This window comes from Lipophrys pholis (genome assembly GCF_963383615.2).
Source record: "Lipophrys pholis genome assembly, chromosome: 5".
NCBI classification, from domain to species: domain Eukaryota; kingdom Metazoa; phylum Chordata; class Actinopteri; order Blenniiformes; family Blenniidae; genus Lipophrys; species Lipophrys pholis.
The window spans coordinates 8,497,155-8,518,214 of NC_137628.1; the positions used below are offsets into that span (position 1 = coordinate 8,497,155).

Below are 21,060 nucleotides of genomic sequence, written 5' to 3' on the forward strand. Positions count from 1 at the left end.
GAATGAGAAGTTGGAATTGATTGTGGTTACCAGTTACTTCTTTAAAAAGTTATGGAGTTACTGTTTACCCCCCAAAAAATAACTCCTGACTTCGTAAAATAACTTTCAAGCCTCGTTTCCACTGCGCAATATGTCCCAGTACAGCACAGTATAGTACAGTTTAGTCAGATAGTACCAAAAGTACCGTACCCAACCATTACCATTTTTCGTAACCCCTCCATTGAAGTACCTCGCACATCAGTAGGGGTTCTATAAGGAGGAGCTAAAACACAGCCGTCTGCTGATTGGTAGTGACAATCGTCACTCTAGACAAATTTCCCGTTGTTGTTTGCATAAGCCATTTTGCGCACACTGGTTGGTTTGATCTCGCTGGGGATGGGTACCGAATTCTGTAGTTTTTATCTGCAGTCCCACTGGGCAGTACTGCATACGGCATGCTGGGAGGCATGGTAGGGCAAAGCGCACCCAGCCCCAACTCTGTCACACTGTCCCACCGCAGAAAGTATGGTTAAAATGTAGGCGGGGTTGTGAACGACGCGGGTATGTGTCGGCCGAAGAATGCGGAAGCGGCCGTCCAACTAAAGCCGTGAGCCTCATATCTATGTGATGCAGCTTAAACTTTCTCATTCTGAGCAGCAGCGTCCAGCTCCCGCTGAATCTCCTCTCCTGTTACTCAGAGGAGCGTCTGCGCCTCGTTGAAAGACCCGAGTGCTGTGTTGCGCGCCGACATTTCAATAAACCAAGTCAACAAAACCACCAGTGTGAGCAAAACGGCGTATGCAAACAACAACGGGAGGGTTTACGGCCGATGAAATATTTAGATATTGAGGGCAGGTTGAGAGCGACGATCGTCACTACCAATCAGCAGACGGCTGTGTCGTCGCTCCTCCTTATGAGACCCTCAGTGCTAGGTATCTCAACGGAGGGAGTGACAAAAATCGTAACCGGTGGTTAAGTTTTTTTTTTTCCGTACCATCCACAACTTTGTTCAGTGGGACCGCACGAAAACCAGTTGTTTTGAGATATTTGTTAAAGTTTACTGTACCGGTTCAAATGTGAAAGGTACCCATCCCTACTCACGGCTTTGCTCGAACGCCTCAGCAGTGGCTCACCAAAAGTGTTCCGCTATCCTCCCGTGTTTACTGTCGTGTAAGGATGTCACATACCTACATTGTGACGCAGCCGTTCACAACCCCGCCTACATTTTAACTGTACTATTAAAAAGGAATGACCGACCAGGAGCAAATTCGAAGTTCAGTGTTGAGTCACTGTAATGTGACTTTTCAGTGTTATTGCACGGCTTCAGCACAAGTATTCTTTAAACCTGTTGTTTCCTGTGAAGAACTGTTACCAATGCCCTGAACTCCTGTTTACTGGAGGCGGAGCCCGCGTTACCCCTGATCTAACTCACAGCAGTAACATGAAAAATATCATTAGCTTTAGCACTATCCTGTCTGTCTGCATGTTTATGTCAGTTGAACATTAGCATTAGCCTGCATGTACTGTAGCTGCGATTAGCATTTGGATGTTTTAATAGCAGTTAGCTTCCCTTTCGAAGAGCGTGTTGGTCGTTTATCTAAGCTGTTTTGCTGCTGCTTCTTCGTGTTGTCATTGGTTCACATATTGTTCAGAAAGAGCTAACTTCCAGATCAAAGAGCGTCTTCCTCCCACTGACTGACATTACGAGGTCTCTTTGAATTCAGTACAGATGGAGTGTAGAGTTAGTAACTGTAATCCAGTTCTAATAATCCCTGTTTCTTTGTCTCCTCAGTTTGTTTCCCTCCTGTTCGCTCACTTAGCACTTCGTTTTTACAGCTTTCATTGTCGTTTCACTGCAAGTTTGCGGTCAAACTAGACTTGTGGGTATTTTTGGCCCCGGCGCGGCTCCTTGTGGAAAGACGTGACTCTTGCGACGAGGATTTTTCCAAACCTGACTGTTTGTAGTTGGCTCATTTGGGCTTTGATGGTCTGAAACTGTGCGCAGCGTCTGTTTTATGGGAGACTTTAAATTTAGTCGTCTAGGCGGTTCCCTGCCTTCGTTGGCCTCGCTCTCTTTCCTCCTTCTCTTCATCACGGTGACACATGGAGCAGAGTTCCCTCCAAAACTGTGAGTTTTTCGGACCATTTCTATACTTTTTATCCTCATTTCATCTCCTGCATGTCAGGGGAAGTTACTGTGACTTTAATGTTGGAGAAGAACATGATGAAACAATCAGACGTCCAATTTGTTCAGTCTGGAGAATTCTTGTTTTCAGTCTTTGAATCCGAGCGGGAACCAGACTTTTCTCTTGGTGGGAATAACAAACGTCTTTTCTTACTATCTGGGACATCCAAGCCCCTCAAGCCTCTTTTTTTTTAATCTTCTTTATTCCTTGTTTTACTTCTTATTTGTCTTTTTTCTTCTTCTGAATGATGTTTCAGACACGTCTAATAAAGAACGTGTCACAAATCAAAAATACTTTAAAATCCAAAGGAAAAAAAAAATCACTTCCAATAAAAATCACAGTTTTTTTCATTGAGTGGGTACTTTCATATAAAAAGTTTGCTTAAATGCCATTATAAATGTAAGACGCTTTAATTTTCCAATAAATACCGGAAGGTTTTCTGGCTGATTTAACGTAACTCTCCCCACTCAGCAAAACAATATTTGATAGTAGTTCTGCCTCTTTGTACTTTTCTTTTTATTAATTTAGAATGGGAGCTTTTTTACCCGTCGTCCCTCAAAGTGGGGTCAGTGAGGCTCCGTGTTGGGTGGGATGGAGGAAGGACTTCTTAAAAAACTTCTTTCAGGTTAATTTATGTTCTGGCACACGTTACCATAGTGATGATCAACTTCAATTTTTTCCTTTATTTTTCCTAGAAGTACCAGGGACCATCAGAAGAACTTCAATCAATGTTCCGACCACTAATATCAGGTTCCAAATGTTGTTCCTTGGTCATTTTTATACCTGTGAAAATGGTTGTGGGGTACTTTGCAAAGTTTGAGTAATTTTGTGGGTGTGGCTTTCAGAGCTGAAAATCTCTGATTGGATGACTGCTTGTCGTTGTATTCCAACCTCCTCATTTTAAAAAGTAATGTTTTTATAAGTATCCTCATTGAACTTCGAGTACTTGAGTATTTCTGATATTGTGATCTGTCTCTTTGAAGAGTCGTCCTTTTTCACTGTTGTCTCAATCAATCAATCCAGGAAATGGACTTTTCTCTTCACTTTTAAGTTGTATTTTCACATCTTTGAGCTTCTTCTGGATCGGACATGTACTCTATTTCCAGTCATTGTTTTTTTCTTCTTCTTTATAACCAGCCTGATTGGCGGAAATCTGATGAACTTCAAGCAACAATGGGCAAAGGAACATTTCTAGTTCTTTGAAGAGAAGTACAAAGATTTAAAGATTCCGGGTACTTTTAGTCGAACTGCAGGTATTGATGTAGAACAGTCTTGTTCACGGTTAACTTAAAGGATGCTAATTGACAATTAGGTCAGCACTAATGAATCCTAATGCATTCTGGGTAAAACACGTCTCCATAGTGTGAGTGGGGGAGGGGCTGCGATGGGTTTTGATGAGTTCAAAGGCAAACAATGCAACTTCACCGTCTTCTCAGAGTGATTCCTCGTCGTGTCTGAGTTTTCTCATCATTTTACTTCAGTTTCAGACCTTCCTGTTTCCACACGTGAAAACACGAAACAACGAGACGATGTGAAGGTTCGAGCATGGCCACCTCGCCCACATTTCAGCCCGATTCAGGAATGTTCCATCAGTCTGGGCACGCAGCGAAGCCCTGCAGCCGTCTCAAGGCTGTGTCTTTAGCCCCGACATAGCTCAGAATGAGTCCCAGATAATCTGTGAAAACGGATCATTTTCCTCTGTGGGATTATTTCATTAGCTGACATTTTTCTGAGTCCTTCCTTCCTCTTTTTTTTCCTGAGCCTTTCTGAGCCCTCACGAACCAACGTACTCCAGCTCATGTCAGATTATTTCAGTTTAGTGAAAAGGTGAGGAAAACACAGCCTGGAGGTGAAAAATGGAGGTTCAATTAGAGATATTTCATCCTGAGAGGCAGCAGCAGCAGCAGATGTGAGTTTATTTCGGGGCGGGCTGGCCCTTTAGTGGCGGGCTGATATTTTTGGGTGCTGGTCTGTAGATGGTTGTTGGTGGTTGTTTTTTTTTCCGCCTTCCTCTGAGGTTTTGGATGTTTTGTGGTTTGATCTCCATCAGAGGGGTCAGACTGGTTTACTTCACAGGCCACATACAGTTAAATTTACACTCAGAAAGGGCCGGACCAGTGAAATGACAGCATGAACTCCACATTCTCCCCACGTTAGCAGGAGCGGTCCAACATGAGGCCCGCGAGCCATAATCCGGACTTCAAGATGACGTTACAAGGTGTAAGGATTACAAAGATGAAGAAGAGCCTCTTTATATAATACTCAACTAACTCCTAACAGAAACAACAGTGATGTTCCACTGTAAGGGCTATTAGCTTTAGCCTGTTTCCACAGTACCTGTGATTAGCATTAGTGTGCCTAAATAAGAGTTCGCTTTTTCTTTTGTAAGAGCTGCTTTTTTGTCTGTTTTGGTAGTTTATCTCAGCTGTTTTGTCGATTATAATATTATTAAATGTGTTTTTTTCAAGAAGAGCTAATATCCAGATTATAGAACATCTTCCTCGCACAAACTGATGTAAAGTCAGCTCCGCAAAAATTAATCAGTCTTTGGGTGCTGAAAGTTCAGCTAATGCTACCGCTGCAAGAATACAGCTGCAACGCCTTGACTGTAATTTTTTTACTTTTTAGTTGCAGTAACGCCATGAAAAACGTAATCGGTAACTGTAAAAGGTTTTCCTCGGTGGTGTTTTTTTAATGGGAAATATTGGTTCTGTCGGTTTGTAGTTCTCCGATCCTCCATCATCTCCGCAGTCACCACTTCCTGCTCTGATAACATCATTGTTTTACCAACGTTCCCATACAGCGGGAAGATATTTTGGGAAACTGTGTCACTGAAACTCCAAAAGAGGACATGAGACTTGGTGTGTTGTGAAGACAAACTCAGAGAGCAGTGTGCTCACTGGTAGTTGGATCACTGGTAATGCTGCACAAGTCACAGACACTCTCAGAAACATGGCAGACTGCAGGTGGAGGAAAACCTTCTGCCTGCAGAGTCACATTTTCATCTCAGCTAATCAGCCTGTGACGATGGGACGTGTGTGCATGGTGGGAGGGGGACGCAGTGCTAGCAGCAGATCGGCTCCTTCGAGCCTTTTAACTTGCTACTCTATCATAGAGTCCCTTCAGTTTGTCCTTCCTCAGTGTCTCTGTGGTGGTGGAGTTGAGCTCAGTGAAGCTTGAATCCGAATCCGAAATACTTCTATCAATCCCTGGGGGAAATTCTTGTGACATATCTCCACACAGAAAGAATTGGAGAGAAGTTGAAGTAAGGCAATCAATATTGCAGTTTAAAGTTAAAATAAGTAATATTAGATAAAATGTCAATATATACGGGTTTAAGCTCAGCGGTGACTGGTGTAGCATAGCAGAGTGAGAATAAGTGGCAAACACAACAAACACTATTTACAGAGAGGAGTTCTAGAGTCCTATTGCCACAGGAATGAAGGATCTCCTGTGGTGCACTGTTGTGCACTTTGGTGGAATGAGTCTGTTCCTTAAGCTCCTGCTGCTGACCAGGACATCATGGAGGGGGTGGGTTCAAACGCTCAGTGTTACGCATAATCTGACTCCTCAGCTTTTTTTTTCTGAGATTTTACCTTCTGACGTAAACATGACGCCTCTGGTATTACAATCCATCCATCCATCCATCCATCCATCCATCCATCCCTCCACCCTGCTTGGAAAAGGCATCTCCCTGACCTCACATTTTCCATGCAGCTGTGCTAACTGCTCTGTGGCGCCCCCTAGTGAAGCAGAAGGCTTTGCTTTCTGCTTGGAAACCAGTGCTGTACATGTGATAACAGACATTGATTATTATTTTCTAAATATTTTTTATTGTTCAGTTCTGAACGTGTGTTTGTTCCTGCAGGTGTACCTCATCAACGTGACGTACTCTGACAACACGTCACACATCATCTACCGGAGATACAGCAAGTTCTTCGACCTTCAGGTAAGCCTGCTCACCTGATGGCCTCTGTGGATCTGTGGGGCACGGTGATTTTGTTTTGGGTGGGGTTCAGGGGGCGGGGGGGTTGTTTGGATCGTCTGTGTGTCCCCTCCTTCCATCTTCTTTTCTCGCCTGACTTTGCCCTCAAAACGTCAGCGGGCTGACAGATTTGCTTCTTTTTTATAGCACAAGCAAGAAGTCCTCCTTAGTTTAAAGTAGCATGCTCTGCAGGGGGTCTGCAGGGGGGGCTGTTGACACCCTTCATCTGTTTGGTGGTTTTTTAAAGCTGCAATATGTATGATTCTTTTCACCTACCCAGTAAACATCCTGTTTAGCTATTTGGAACCCGCAAATTTTTCGCTCACTCACTGAAATTTGCTCAGTTTTAGGTCTATTCTAAAGTATAAAGAACAAAAAACATTTGTGCTGCATGATATATCACGAATTGACTAAGTAAAGAGTTGAAATTGTTATTGACAAATCTTAAGGTACAAAGACATGAACGGCATCTACTGAACTGCTTGCATCTTACACGTTCACTGGATAGATGGATGATAGATAGATAGATAGATAGATAGATAGATAGATATTGTGCCTGTTGATATCACCATAACGGTAAATTTGTGGTACAACGTGTAGACATCCAGTGTATCGCCCGCAGAAATAAAATTAAGTCTACAAACCATCCCTGCTTGTTCCTTGTGTGCTTGTGTAGTGAGCCTCTAAAATGTAGCTATTAGTTGAGCTTGTCTGGTGATTGTGACTCAGCGCTGCCACCTGCTGCACAAACGTGACATTGCATAAATCAGTTACTGCACCTTTAAAACGTCAAGCTTCTTGCTTTGGGACTTTTTTGTCTGGAACGAAGCAGCAATCTTCCTTGGGTCTCTCAGATTGACTGTTCCAATGTTTGTGTACCCCCCCACCCCCCACCTTCAGCCTACTGCAAGCTGAGACCATATGTATGTTGGTCCTGAGGTCTGTGGGTCACTAGTGAAAGTATAAGGGCAGCGGTGAGAGCTTTCCAGGGGGCACACCTCAATGGCGGCAGTGTACTGGTGCAGCAGGAAATGATGTTCCAATCAGCAGAGGGAAGGTTCCTCTCTGAAAGGTCCCATTGATGAAATAGACCCGACCCCCCCGGCTGACTTGTTGATTGGTGCAAGAGTGGACTACAAAGACAAAGTGTGAACGCCCTCCATTTGGGGGGGGCAATGAACCCGAACGCTTCACGAATGGATTTGCTCCAGTCAGATAGAGCTTGTTGGGTTTGTGGGTCAAAGATTGCACAACTCTGTTTGTTTCTCCTATCGAGTCGTCCAGTAAAAGTTTGGCTGCCTTTTAAATCAGCTTTGGTGTTAAGGTCCTCAGCTTCTTATTTATGGGACTCACTCAGGGTGGATCCGAGTAGAGCCAAAGGGGGCAGGTTCCTAGCATGTGTTCTTTAAAAAGAAATCATTGTCAAAAGGGAGTAGAGGGTGAACATAGTCATTTTATTCATATTAATACATACTTTCATACCGTCTCTTATCATATTATGTTACATAATGCAATTAGCTATAACACTGTAGGGAATGTTGCTTTATAACGTAATGTGCTAATATAGCTCTGCTACTTTCAGTAACATTTGTAACAGATTGGACATTCATGTGCTGTAGAGAATGTGCAGCTTTCACCCAACGAAACACGTGAGGCTCCTCCAAACAGTTGCACTGAGGCTCCTTCAAACTTTGGATTCCTGGGCAGTTTTTCTGGTAATAGCCGGAGTCGTCCGGTTTTCCTGGAAACACGCTGGTTTCAGCTGCAGGCGTCCGTCCAACCCGGAGCAGCCGCAGATGTTGTTCTGACCGACTTCTGTCCCCAAAGCAAAGCCGACTCGTCATGTAGTGTGTGCTAATGCAGGAAATAAAGCCTTGCAGGCTTTGATGGTGATTCACTCACCAATTTGTTTGATGTCTTCGATGACGGCCCGACTGCTCGGCTCTCTAATGCCCGGTTACATTTACACACCGACTGTACTCAGAGTAAAATATAACAGCAGCCATGTTAGTGCTACTTAGTAAAAAAGAAGAGCCCATTTACAGATAATAGAGAGAATATATTAATGTGAAATATTGCCAGAATGGCCCTGCAGGGAGTCATTTACTTTGGTAAAAATGGGCTGATCCCACATTGCCCACATCACCAGGGGGAGAAAACTGCCTTCCTCTTCTCTCTGCCGTCTGCCATTGTCCTTCGATTAATTTCAGGGTTTCCTGGGGCAAATTGAACCCTGCCAGGCTCGAACTGCCCCCCCCCCCCCAAACCCCCCACCCACATGGGTAAAATGATTTAGTATGTATTTTTAAACATCAGCAGAATGGAACTGGTTAAATAAAACAGTTAAATTAAGTAATAAATCTATTGTTCTAAGTTTGTCACATCACAGAGAAATATGTTGTTACTCCCTCAGTCACATTTCAATGACTAAAAATAGAAGCTCGGATTTAAGAATCAGGCCATGAACCATTTAAATCACTACTTATTTTGTTTTAGCTGTTTTTGTATGCTAAAACTGAAACTAAAAGTGAAAATACAGAATCTCAAACATTTGACAACTCGCATCGGAAAACTGAAAATACCAGTAAGTTCGTAAATGGAAGGCTAACGTGTGAAAATGGGTTATAACAGTGAGTTAGCAGCTTTAATGCTAACGTGCGCAGCAATTGGTGGGAATGTTCCACTGCTTCAGTTGATGTTGTCTAGCTTATGCTAATTGATAAAGCATGTACAAAGTAGAGCGAAAACCTAAAAAATCCACTTTGGGTTTTGGCCTAATTGTCTCATAAAGCTGAAGAATTCAGCAGTAACAACTCGGTTTAAGGCAGAGCTACTTCCAAACCACTGCGATGAGTCATGAGAAATAAAACACGCACAGACCGGCGTGACGTTAGCGGACCTCAGTCAATTAACAACAGAATAACACGTAAATTAAAAAAGTAATCTGTCACTTTATCAGCACTACTTTAAGCGATGACTTGTTAGTAACGGATTACTACTCACAGAGTTACAGTTCTTTAGGTTTTCTGTGGGTAAATGAAAACAGTTGCTGTCTCTGTCCTGCTTCGGCACACTGTTAGCATTAGCATTAATTGTCAGCTTGCTGGTCACAATGTTGTTCGCTTTACAGGACGTTTCAGCCCTGTCAGCCAGCCGCCTCAGCCCATCTGTCCTTGAGGTGCTCAGTGGACGCACTGTAACTCACCCCGATGAGGGGCGCTTTGTTGGCGGGGCAGAATGAAGGCCGCTCTGTTTTTATTTATGGCAGAGAAGCAGGAGGAAGGACACCAACACACAGAACACTGGACCTGTTCTATTGAGTTACAATCAGGCACTCTGACAGGACCGCCTCGGCCAAGGTCCTCGCTCCACTACGGGCCCAGAGGTGGGGTTGGGTGGTTGAGGGGTTGGGTATGTTAGTGTTTCCCACAGCCGAGTGAAAGGGATCAGCGGGGTGGGCTAAATTTAGGCCGACTGAGTACAGTAGAGCTACTTGTGGGACATCGCGAGAAAAGGACAAAACTGTCAAAAACGTTTGTGGAGTTAGGAGATGAGAGTGACAAAAAGCTTCCTTATTTCAAGAAAAACTAACCGGGAACTGAAAACTGCTAAACTCCTAACATATGTCTATTGATATGCCTCTGTTTGCATATTTCTGTTTGCTAAAACAAGTATATCATGAATCGTATGCAGAGTTTCTAAAGCATAGTCCTGTTCGCGAGTCTCTTTTAGTGTACTGCTAACAGCTCAAACTGGAGCTTTCTTGAGTTTCATACGGACCTTCTTATATACAGTATCAGTAGGAGGGTCAATTCCTTGCTCAGCCAATCAGAGAAGCTGTCTCTGTGATCAGGTCAATAAGCAATGATTGGACAAATAGAGGTTTGACTGACATCTGAATTATCCCCGCTGACTCTCCTCAGGAACATTTCCCAGCCTTGTGAGACGTGTGTGTGTGTGTGTGTGTGTGTGTGTGTGTGTGTGTGTGTGTGTGTGTGTGTGTGTGTGTGTGTGTGTGTGTGTGTGTGTGTGTGTGTGTGTGTGTGTGTGTTGCCGTTTTAGCGCACTATGTGCTTGTTTACCATCGAAAATCTGCTCCTTATATCCGTTTATACACATTTTATTCATAGTTTATAGATTCTTTCTGCTAGTAGTTCTTATTTTCATGCGTTTATTGCTTCCTCTGCCTTAATTCTCTTATATGCTTTTTGTTTCTGTTATTACAATCATGGATAATAATGAGAGAAATCTAGCTGTCAATAGCTCAACATGCAAGACTGGTACCTTTGGTGATTTTCATTTTTAGCAGAGTCACAATCAGTGTGAGGTTGGGGCGAGGTTTCCCAGACAGCCCCTCACAGTCGCCTCTAAATATAAAGTGATGACAGCAGGTCTGGATCCTCACACCGGGGTGAAACCTGAGAGTTTGCATGCTCTGAGGGGTGTGGGAGGATTCCCGGGAGATATTAGGAGGGTTTGTCCAGAGATTCAGAGCCGTGTCCTCGGACGTGTCAACACGGCGTGGCGCTTGGCCTCATGTGGCTGTCAGCGGGACGGCAGCTGCAGGGTGGGAACAGCCGCTCAGACTGCTCAGGACCCCTGACAAGACTCCGGGGACGAGACGGGAGCGTCCTGATCCGGTTCTCAAACCGGATCTCTCGCAGAGTCTGGCACCATGACAAGGAAGACTGTCATTGTTTTGAGTACCACTGCCAGGACACAAACTACTGCAAGGCTCCTAATTTTATCTTTACTGATTCACACACACATTTAGAAGCTTCGCTTCTGGTGGAAATCAGTGTCGAGAGAAAAAGCACTGTTATTCACAAGAACAAAGAACAAAGACATTAACATCTTAGACAAACGTGTTTGCATTTATTGCGAATCATATCGTTACATCGACACATTGTATGAAACATATTTTCGTCACTTCCTCCTGTGGTCTGGGACAAAAACACAATCACCCCGCTGCTTTTATTCTGAAACTTCTATTCTGAAGTTTCAAATTTATGTCACTAATTCTTTGCAAGAAAGTCGTCACTTTGTTTTTGGAAATTTTTTGACTTCAGATTTTCACTGCAAACCCAAAATGTGAAGGCAGACCTCACGGCAGCGACTCGTTGTGTTGCATTGTGGGTACGAACTTGTCCTGGTAATGAGAGAATGTTTGCTTTGCGTGAAACAACACGAGGTCATTGAACTCATCACTGCGAGTTTGCCATCTCCTATCAACATGTTGCCGCGGTAACGCTACCACCATCACATGGCTGATTCGTCACGCCGGTCATGAGACGTTCCACAGGTTCTGTGTGTGTGCGTGTGTGTGCGTGTCGGGGTCCTGGGTGAACCCTTGCAGTCACATGACCACAGACAGGAAGTGAGACATCAGTCAATCACAGTAACTGTCCCGACTGTCCGAGCTCCTTATTTAGAGGCTCTATTCTAAGGACTCTGTGTGTGTGTGTGTGTGTGTGTGTGTGTGTCGGATCATCAGATGTACAGGGGGTTGAAATAAAGGCTGTGATGTGGTATGTGTGTCAGTGTGGTGACAGAAATAGCTCCTCAGATGGTTCTGAGCTTCTTTCACATGGGTAATAACAGAGTCCTTGTTTGGCTCGTTCATGAGGGAGAGACGTGAGACCTCTGCTGGTGGCAAAAGCTCCACCAGCTGTCGCACTTATTCCACTGCTTCAGTGTCCTGTAGTGAATGAATGAGCACAGTGGGCTAGAGGTTTACTGATGTTTGATACCGATACGGACACGATACATATATGATGCTGATGATATGTGGACATTACACGGATATGAAACGATATGATACGATATCGTAATGACTCGATACCGATGTGAAATGGTTTTATATGATACTGATATTGACACAATAATGATACTGACAAGATAGAGATATGGTACTGATAATATCTCAATGTTATACTGATATGAAACGATATCGGATGATATACCGATATTGGCATGATACTGACATGAAACCGATCCAAAACTGATACTGATATGATACAGATATGATACTGATAATATACTGGCACAATCTCAACTCTATTCCCTATGCGAAATGGTACAAAATGATACGACACTGACATGAGAGGTATGATACTGATATTAAAGTGACATGATATAAATATTAAATGGACACGATACAGACATGATACTGATGATATCTTGACACAATGTCGACATTATAATGGTACGATATGATACTGACAGTGATATGGATATGATATGCAGGGGTGTTCTGTGTTGTACTGCCACTCTTGCTGTGATGCTATCTATGTAATTTGCATTGTAGACGCTAATTCGTGATTTGTTGCACGGAAGTAAATTTTTTAAACTTAAAAATTAGTTACAAATGTGTACCAAAATTTTTCAAAAGTAGTCCAAAATATGGTTAGAATGACTCCAATTTGAACAAATCTAGTCTATATTTTATTCAATGAGTCTAAATTATATGTGAAGTTTGACCATAACTAAAATAAAATATATTCCAAGTTCGTAAAAACATGTCCCAAAGTCTTCCAACGCCATAAAACACCAAAATATGTTTTAAATATGTCAAATTTGATTCCAAATGGTCTGAATTATATCAGAAATTGTCCACAACCAATCTCAGTCCAAACTAGGTCAAAAATATGACCAAAGCTTTTAAAAATGTGTCCAAATCTAGTTTAAATTATATTGAAAATGAGTCTAAAATATGACAAAATATAACCCAAGTGGAGCAGAAATTCTATCCAAAATATTTCCAAGATTTGTCCAAAAATATGTTAAACTTTGATCTTAAACTAATCTAAAATTTGCAAAGAAAATTCCTCACAAAAAATGCTTAAAAGTAAATGGAAAATTTGTTCGAAATATATAAAATACATGCTGTGGTGAGCGTTGAGAGTAACAGTGAAGGACTTATGAAGCTGAAGTGTGTGTGCGTGCGTGTTTGTTTGTGTGTGTGCGTGTGCGTGCGTGTACAGCTCTGAAACCAACAGTCAACATGACGTCACTGGGATCGACAGCTCAGAGAAGAACCCAATTATTTTTTTTTTTTTACCTGACTCCAACATTTCCAGCAGTGGTCCAGAGCTGCACACCGCCGTCCAATCACGGCTCTTCACAACTCGTCTCGGCCGTCTCTCCGTGCTGGTTACCAAGGAGACAGTGAAGTCTGAGAAGTGAAGCAAAAAGCATTGGCACCAGTGTGTGTGTGTGTGTGTGTGTGTGTTTTTTTTTCTTCCTTTTATTATTTATTTTGGCCGCTTTTCTTCTCTGTGCCGAGAGAAATTCACCACCTGGACTCGCGCTCGTGTTTGTTTTGAAGGAAAAGATGTCCGTGTGCAGCTCGCAGGGCAGAAAGCAGTCAGATGCAGGTCGTCTCACTTGGTCTGAGCAGGATAGAAGGCGCACACTTATGACGTTTTATTCTTGCGCAATCACGTCGACTCACGTACATCGCAGGCTACGATTCAGCTTGCGAGTTCATTGTGTCGACAGCAAACTTCATGTCGTGCCCACGGTTCATTAGATTCATGTTAATGCAAGCAGCTGAATGGACCACATTTACCTGATTGCCGTTTACACGACGATGTATCAAGTGAAAATTAATCATTTTTGCGTTTTAGTTTCAGAAGAGTTTCGCGCTTATATGGCGACGTTCTGAAAACTATGTTTGTTTATACGGCAACGGCAGAAACACTGAAAACAATGTAGTTAGCATGCCAGGCCACTCGTTGCTGTTTGTTGTTTTTGTTATAAAACCACACGCACACACACACACGCGTGTAGAGAACCATGCGCTATAACATTAACAGTGGGAGCACACAGACATTCATATGGGCAGACAAGAAATTGGATGGTATTCCAGGGGACTGACAACTTTTAAACTACCAATATGGACGATGGACTGGGAGTCAAGCCACTCTGGAGGCCGCCATTTCTGTTACTGTCCATCCACTCACATGTGCAGAAAAACTATTTATTACAGCCGTGGTGAGCATGCAGAGTCGCTGCGTTTCTGCTGCCAACCAGGAGACGGGTCCTAAGCATTTCCAGAAAGTCAGGATCTTGTCCCGTTTCCTTGGCGACAGAGCCCAAACATTTTCGACAAGTTCCACTTATGGAGCGATTTTTCAAAAAGTTGTGTTTTCAGTGGTTATAGCGGGTAATGGACTCCCAAAACGTAACTTAAGTTTAGCATTTTCACTTGAAGTCGTTGCTGTGTGTACGGGCACCGAGTCTGACCTGGTCTGACCTGTTCTTTGAACCAATTTTGCTTTGGGATGTTGTAAACCAGTGAAAAAATTTGAGATCCAACACTAACCTGAAATATAAATGTAACCCAAAACTAGTCCAAAGGATATTCAAAACTAGTATAAGATACATCCCAAATTATTTAGAAATGTGTGTAACACATGAGATGGGACAGATGTGGATGTAATTACGTCACACTCACGCAGAAAAGACACAAAGCTGAGCAGTTTTGGCGTGCTGGTGTTTCCACAGATGCAGATTCTCGACAAGTTCCCGATCGAGGGAGGGCAGAAAGACCCCAAGAAGAGGATCATCCCCTTTCTCCCAGGTAACCGTCTGCTGCCCCGCCGCAACAGCCTCACACATTAATATTGCATGGGTGCACTCAACACGAGCTCTGTGTGTGTGTGTGTGTGCGTGTGTGTGTGTGTGTGTGTGTGTGTGTGTATTACTGCTGACGAAGCACTATGTGTGACTTTTAGATCTCAGCTGTGTTTTCATGCCTGCAAGTCTGTGCGCTGTTTGTTCCTTGACTCTGACTCAGGTGATGATTATGCATGAATTTGCTGATTTGATGACACAAACACGCACGCACGCACACACACACACACACACACACACACACACGCACACACACACACACACACACAGTGAAGGCCGTGATCGATGGTCGTGTTTATGGCAGCTCGATGTCCGTGACAGAAAGGCTGACAGTGATTCTACTAATCACACAGTCACTGTGTGTGTGTGTGTGTGTGTGTGTGTGTGTGTGTGTGTGTGTGTGTGTGTGTGTGTGTGTGTGTGTGTGTGTGTGTGTGTGTGTGTGTGTGTGTGTGTGTGTGTGTGTGTGTGTGTGTGTGTGTGTGTGTGTGTGTGTGTGTGTGTGTGTGTGTGTGTGTGTGTGCGCGCGCGGGTGCGGGTGCGTGCACGCTTGTTTTCCTGACCCAGTAGGCTCACAACCTGATATATGACTCACACATCGAGGACTAAAACTGATCAGAAATCGTTTCGAGCAGTAAAGTTTTACTGTTTATCATATTAATCAAGCCCCTGGCTAGCTCAGTTGGTAGAGCATGAGACTCACAATCTCCGGGTAGTGGGTTCGTGTCCCACGCCGGGTGCCACCTTCCTGTGGGCTCACCACCTGCAGGAAGGCTCTTAAATGGTGCGATGTGATCTGGGAGACGGTGCTCAGACTGTCACCCCCGCGACCCAGAAACAGATAAGCGGAAGAAAATGAATGAATGAATGAATATTAATCAAATATCAGTCCATGGCGTCCCCCTGGTGATACATCAGGTGAAATTGTGTTTGGAAGCAACATTAAAAACCATCAAAGTCTTTTGTGTATGTTCAAGCAACATACTGTGCAATTTCTGGCCGTTTCGGTCGACAGATGACAATTGTGGACATGTCTTTGATTTTGGTTCTAAATCGGTGGTCCTATGTCGTATTGTCAGACAGGCAGATGTCATTGTCTTGCGACCAAAGATGACGTGCGATAAACCTCTGACAGTGTCAGAAATTTGGGTTGTGACTGCTGCTGCAACCTCCGTCAACTAACTAATCAATAGAAATAGTATGAAATGACGTACAGATTAGTGCGACACTGACGCTAAACCCAAATAGATGCTTTGCGGTTACAATAGTAAAAAGGCGTCAAAAAAAAGTATGTGGGATGTAAACATAAACATTTTTGGGACTTCTTTCCAAACACACAAATGCAATGGCTCCATTCGTGTTTCACAAGTTCCTTATTCGTGGATGATGCACACTTTTTCTTGCTTTTATTGCTACTACCTTGACTCACGTACATCGTAGGCTGCGATCCAGCTTGTGTTTTCATCGTGCAATCTGCATATAGCCAACTTCATGTTATCCCCAAAGTTGATCAGAATCGTGTCGTACAGTGTGGCTAGCTGTAAACTTATAAGATTAGTAAAATTGTTCAGTGTGTAGCAGAAATAAAGGGGCAGCTGAATAGACTCCTTGAACCTGATTGAGACCCCGTTTACAGGACAATGTTTCAAGTGCAAAGGCATCGTTTTTGCATTTACAGTTTAGAAAAGTTTTGCATATACATGGCAACGTTCTGAAAACAATGTCCATTTAGACTGCAATGACAGAAACACAGAAAACAAAGTAGTTTGCAGGCCAAGCCACGAGTTGCCGCTGTTGGTTTTATTGTAATAAAATCACACACACATGCACATGAAGAACAATACACTGTAAACCCTAACAATGAGAGTACACTGACACTCATACGGACAAATGACCAAGTTGGATTGTTGTTCTGGGTGACTGTCTATACTCTATAAAACTGCCAAGAACCAGTAGACTATGCACTGGGAGTCATGACACTCTGGAGGTAACCATTGTTCTTATTTTCCATCTACTCATGTGTAGGTGACCGAGTCGGCGCGTTTTCAGAAAGCTCCATCTTGGGAGCCATTTTGAGAAAGTAAAAAGTTGTGTTTACAGTGACTCCATGCTCCGTTGTCAGGTAGACGGATGCCCAAAACCCAAAGAAAGTTCTGCGTTTTCACTGGAAATACAAGCCAGTCGACATTGTGTCATTTTGCATCCTCCAAACTGAATCCTCAGGGTGTGATGGATTGTTTCCTTGCTCATTGCATTGCGAGCTTTCTCTCTGGGGAACTTTGGGGGTGTCATATAGAATTGTGACCCCGCTGGTCACTTTTCTAGTATGGAAAAATGAACGGCCCCATACAATTTTGACCCCTAATATGAAACTTTACCTTTTGCTAATAAGAATGTTCTAATGTAGATGTTTAATATAAATAATACTGGTTACGTCATAAGCTACTGCTTTTGTGTGTTATTTGATCTTTCCTTTCCTATATACAATTTCAAAATAAGGCACTACTATATGCAATCACATGCACAGAAATGAGGTTTTCAAGTCTGTGTATACAAAAAACAAATACAACTTTTTTTTAAATTAATTTCAAAAATTTTATTTCAAGACTAAACAATGTGCAATAGACTATTGACCCATGCTTATTTTAATGCTATATCATCTATTCCCTTAGTATGTATGTAAGGTGTTGAGACATTGGTCACTTTTCCATGACTTAATGGGAGTGGATCACATTTCCATTGGGCGGGTCAGAATTCTATAATAATATAAATTCCATGGGGGTCACTTTTCTATCTGACAGGGGCACGCTGGTGTCGAGAAACTTCCTGACTGAAGCCAACCCGCTGGTGGATATATTGGACAGAACAACTTCCGTCCAATTTCCAACCTCCCTGGTCTTTCAGAAATCCTGGAACGTGTTGCAGCTGCCCAAATCAAAACCCATCTCATCTCCAATTCCCTGTTTGAACCTTTTCAATCTGGATTCTGCTCACAAAACAGTACTGAAACAGCCCTTCTAAAAGTCACCAACGACATCCTCCCCTCTGCAGACTCTGGCCTGCTCAACATCCTCATCATGCTCGACCTCGCTGCTGCCTTCAACACAATCAACCACTCCATCCTCCTTTCCCATTTGGAATCATCCCTAAATATCACCGGTACCGCTCTCTCCTGGCTCAGGTCATATCTCTCAGGAAGACATCAATTCATCAACATCAATAACCACCACCATCACTCCTCTACTGCAAGGCATCCCCCAGGGTTTGGTGCTTGTCCTCCTACTGTTCATCCTCTACATCCTCCCCCTTCGGTAATATCATACATGAACATGGTTTCCACTTCCACTGCTATGCTGAGGACATACAGCTCTACATCTCCACGAAATCCAGCACCCCAACAACCTGCTCCACCCTGACCAACTGCTTCACTGAAATAAAAATATGGATGGAAAACAACTTTCTACAACTGAACTATGGCAAATCAGACATAATAATCATCTTTTCCAAATCCTTCACAAGAAACTGTGACAACTTCACTCTGACCATTGACAGCTCCACCCTTTCCCCATCACCTCACATCCGTAGTCTTGGAATCACTCTCGACAGCAACCTCATCTTTGAAAAACACATCAACCAGATCACCTGGACCACCTTCATTCACCTCAAAAAAACATCACCCGTCTCTGCGATCTGTTCCAGCCCGGCCTGTGCGCCTTTGACCTGTTCCCGTCTGGCCTGTTCCAGTCCGGCTAGACAGGAACAGGTCATTGGGAAACAGGCCAGACTGTTTCCCCCGTCTCTAGTTTCCCGTGTTTTCCCCAGTCTCTAGTTTCCCGTGTTTTCTCCAGTCTCTAGTTTCCCGTGTTTTCCCCAGTCTCTAGTTTTTCCCAGTCTCTAGTTTCCCGTGTTTTCCCCAGTCTCTAGTTTTTCCCAGTTTCTAGTTTCCCGTGTTTTTCCCAGTCTCTAGTTTCCCGTGTTTTCCCCAGTCGCAAGTTTACCGTGTTCCCTGACCTGTCGGTCCCTGTTCAGAGTTTCCCTTTGGCCCCCGTGCCTTCTGAGTTTCCCTTTGGGTCCCGTGCCCACAAGGCATCCAGTTTAAAGTCCTCCTCCTGACCCACAAAGCCCTCCATAATCAAGCACAGCGGTACCACAGACACCTGCACCACTGCCATACTCCCTCCCGCAGCCTCCGTTCCTCTGATGATGCAAACCTTTCCCTCCTTCTCAGAACCAAGATGATCAGCTGTGGCAACCTCTAATGGGAAGAAGGAGAACGAGATGAAGAACGAGATGAAGAGCGAGAGGGAGAAGGAGAAGGAGAACGAGATGGAGAATGAGAGGGAGAAGGAGTAAGAGAAGGAGATGGAGAACGAGAGGGAGAAGGAGAACGAGATGGAGAAGGAGAAAGAGAAGAGGAATGAGATGAAAAACGAGATGGAGAAGGAGTAAGAGAAGGAGAAGGAAAACGAGATGGAGAAGGAGAACGAGATGGAGAATGAGAGGGAGAAGGAGTAAGAGAAGGAGATGGAGAATGAGAGGGAGAAGGAGAACGAGATGGAGAAGGAGAAAGAGAAGGAGAAGGTGAACGAGATGGAGAACAAGAGGGAGAAGGAGCAAGAGAAGGAGGAGAACGAGAGGGAGAAGAAGAATGAGTAAGAGAAAGAGAAAGAGGAGGAGGAGAAGATGGTGGTATGTTTTTTTGCGCCTTGGTTGGCATCTTCTGGGACCACTTCGCCTTTGGGTAACGTGTGATCCTGTCTCTTAAATGGAACGTCTTGGGTAGAGACATGTCTACCACAGGTTTAGCGTTCAGGATCTTTTCCCGATGTATGGCGTACGCGCGATCATCCATCTTCTGCTGCGTCCTCCAGTTTTTTTGCCGGATAATCGGTTGATATGGTCGTTGTTTTCCGGGAATAAATGAAGATTGACGACGGATTACATTCTGTCCACGTTCCATCTTGTTGAGTAGTTGACGTCTGCTCTGTAGTTTCATTTGGTTTGGTTGTTCAGTGGGATTGTGTTTCTTGTTTGCTGTGGTTGAATCTATTGCCAATCTCCAGTCAGAAATGCTACTGTACAACTCTGAATACAATCACACAAATGCTTTGTCAGGACTGCCTTCCTATTACATCCCACATCTGTGCCTTTCAAGCTTGTGACATCATCAGCTCAGCATTTGATGTCTTGGTTGATGACATCTTTTCATCTCTGTCTGTTGCCATGTAGACAGAGATCAAAGGACTCAGCAAGAACCCCCTCTGTGGGATTTGGACTCTTCCGACTCCATTTATCAGTGCTATCTGCTAGCCTGATAAATGGAGACAGAGATCAAAGGAGTCAGCAAGAACCCCCTCTGTGGGACGTGGACTCTTCCGACTCCATTTATCAGCGCTATCTGCTAGCCTGACTGAGTATCACATGGCGCAGTTAGCAGTGGCGGTTCTCTTCCGTATCAGCACATGTCGCTGCTCGCATGCTTCTTTCCCTGTCTGTTCTCTCCTCTTTCGTTCTGTCACTCATATGTTCTCCTTCACCTCCGTTTTGATTTTTTTCTTTTCCCTCTCCTTCCCCTCCAGGCAAAATCCTGTTCCGGAGGAGTCATGTGCGAGACGTGGCCATGAAGCGGCTGCGTTTCATCGATGACTACTGCAGGGTAATAAAGAGGCCTTACTGTTAACATCCTTCAGTTCCCTCTCTGCTCTGGGGAGCCCACTAGGCCCATCAGGGGACAGAGGTCATGATCCGTGTAGTCTGTTCACATGCGATGGACCCACCGAAAAGCAAAAATATTTTCTGACATTTCACACTTTTCTGCGGTAGTTGAAGACTTTTTTTAAAGAAGAAGAGCATAAGAGAGTGTTCGTTGGAGCGTTGGATGTCAGACCGTACAGATTTGAGCCATATATTGATGGTCAACCGAGAAACTGTGGCACAGATTCAGACAAATCTGAAGACGAGATGCCAACAACGACAGAATAAAGACTGTAGATCTGATCTGATATGATGATCCATGTTCTACTCACCCACGTCCCACTGAGCCTCACAGCCAGAAGGTCAAATCCCGGCCAGGTCCTTTCTGTGTGGGGTTTGTATGTTCTCTTTGTGTCCATGCGGGTTTCCACCGATACTCCAGTTTACTTCCACAGTCCAAAAAAGATGCAACGTGACTCCCTGAGCAAGACCCCCGGCCTCCCATCAGCTCCCCCAGAGCGCCTCGCTGTGTCCCGTATATTGAATGTCTGCTAGAACTCGCCTACAACGTAGACATAC

At 43.9% G+C, this 21,060-nt stretch overlaps 1 protein-coding gene across 4 annotated transcripts in view; it reads left to right on the forward strand.

Annotated features, from left to right (window-relative positions):
• Window positions 1-21,060, forward strand: part of sh3pxd2aa (SH3 and PX domains 2Aa) — a 74,597-nt gene that overhangs the window by 3,345 nt on the left and 50,192 nt on the right. For 3 of the 4 annotated variants that reach the window (XM_080463435.1, XM_080463436.1, XM_080463437.1), the window contains exons 2-4: window positions 6,034-6,114; window positions 14,659-14,734; window positions 20,367-20,443. In XM_080463435.1, coding sequence (XP_080319561.1) covers window positions 6,034-6,114; window positions 14,659-14,734; window positions 20,367-20,443 — 234 coding nt within the window. Of the gene's footprint in view, window positions 1-1,955; window positions 2,108-6,033; window positions 6,115-14,658; window positions 14,735-20,366; window positions 20,444-21,060 lie in introns of those variants that run through there. The other variant, XM_080463438.1, reaches the window with a different exon arrangement.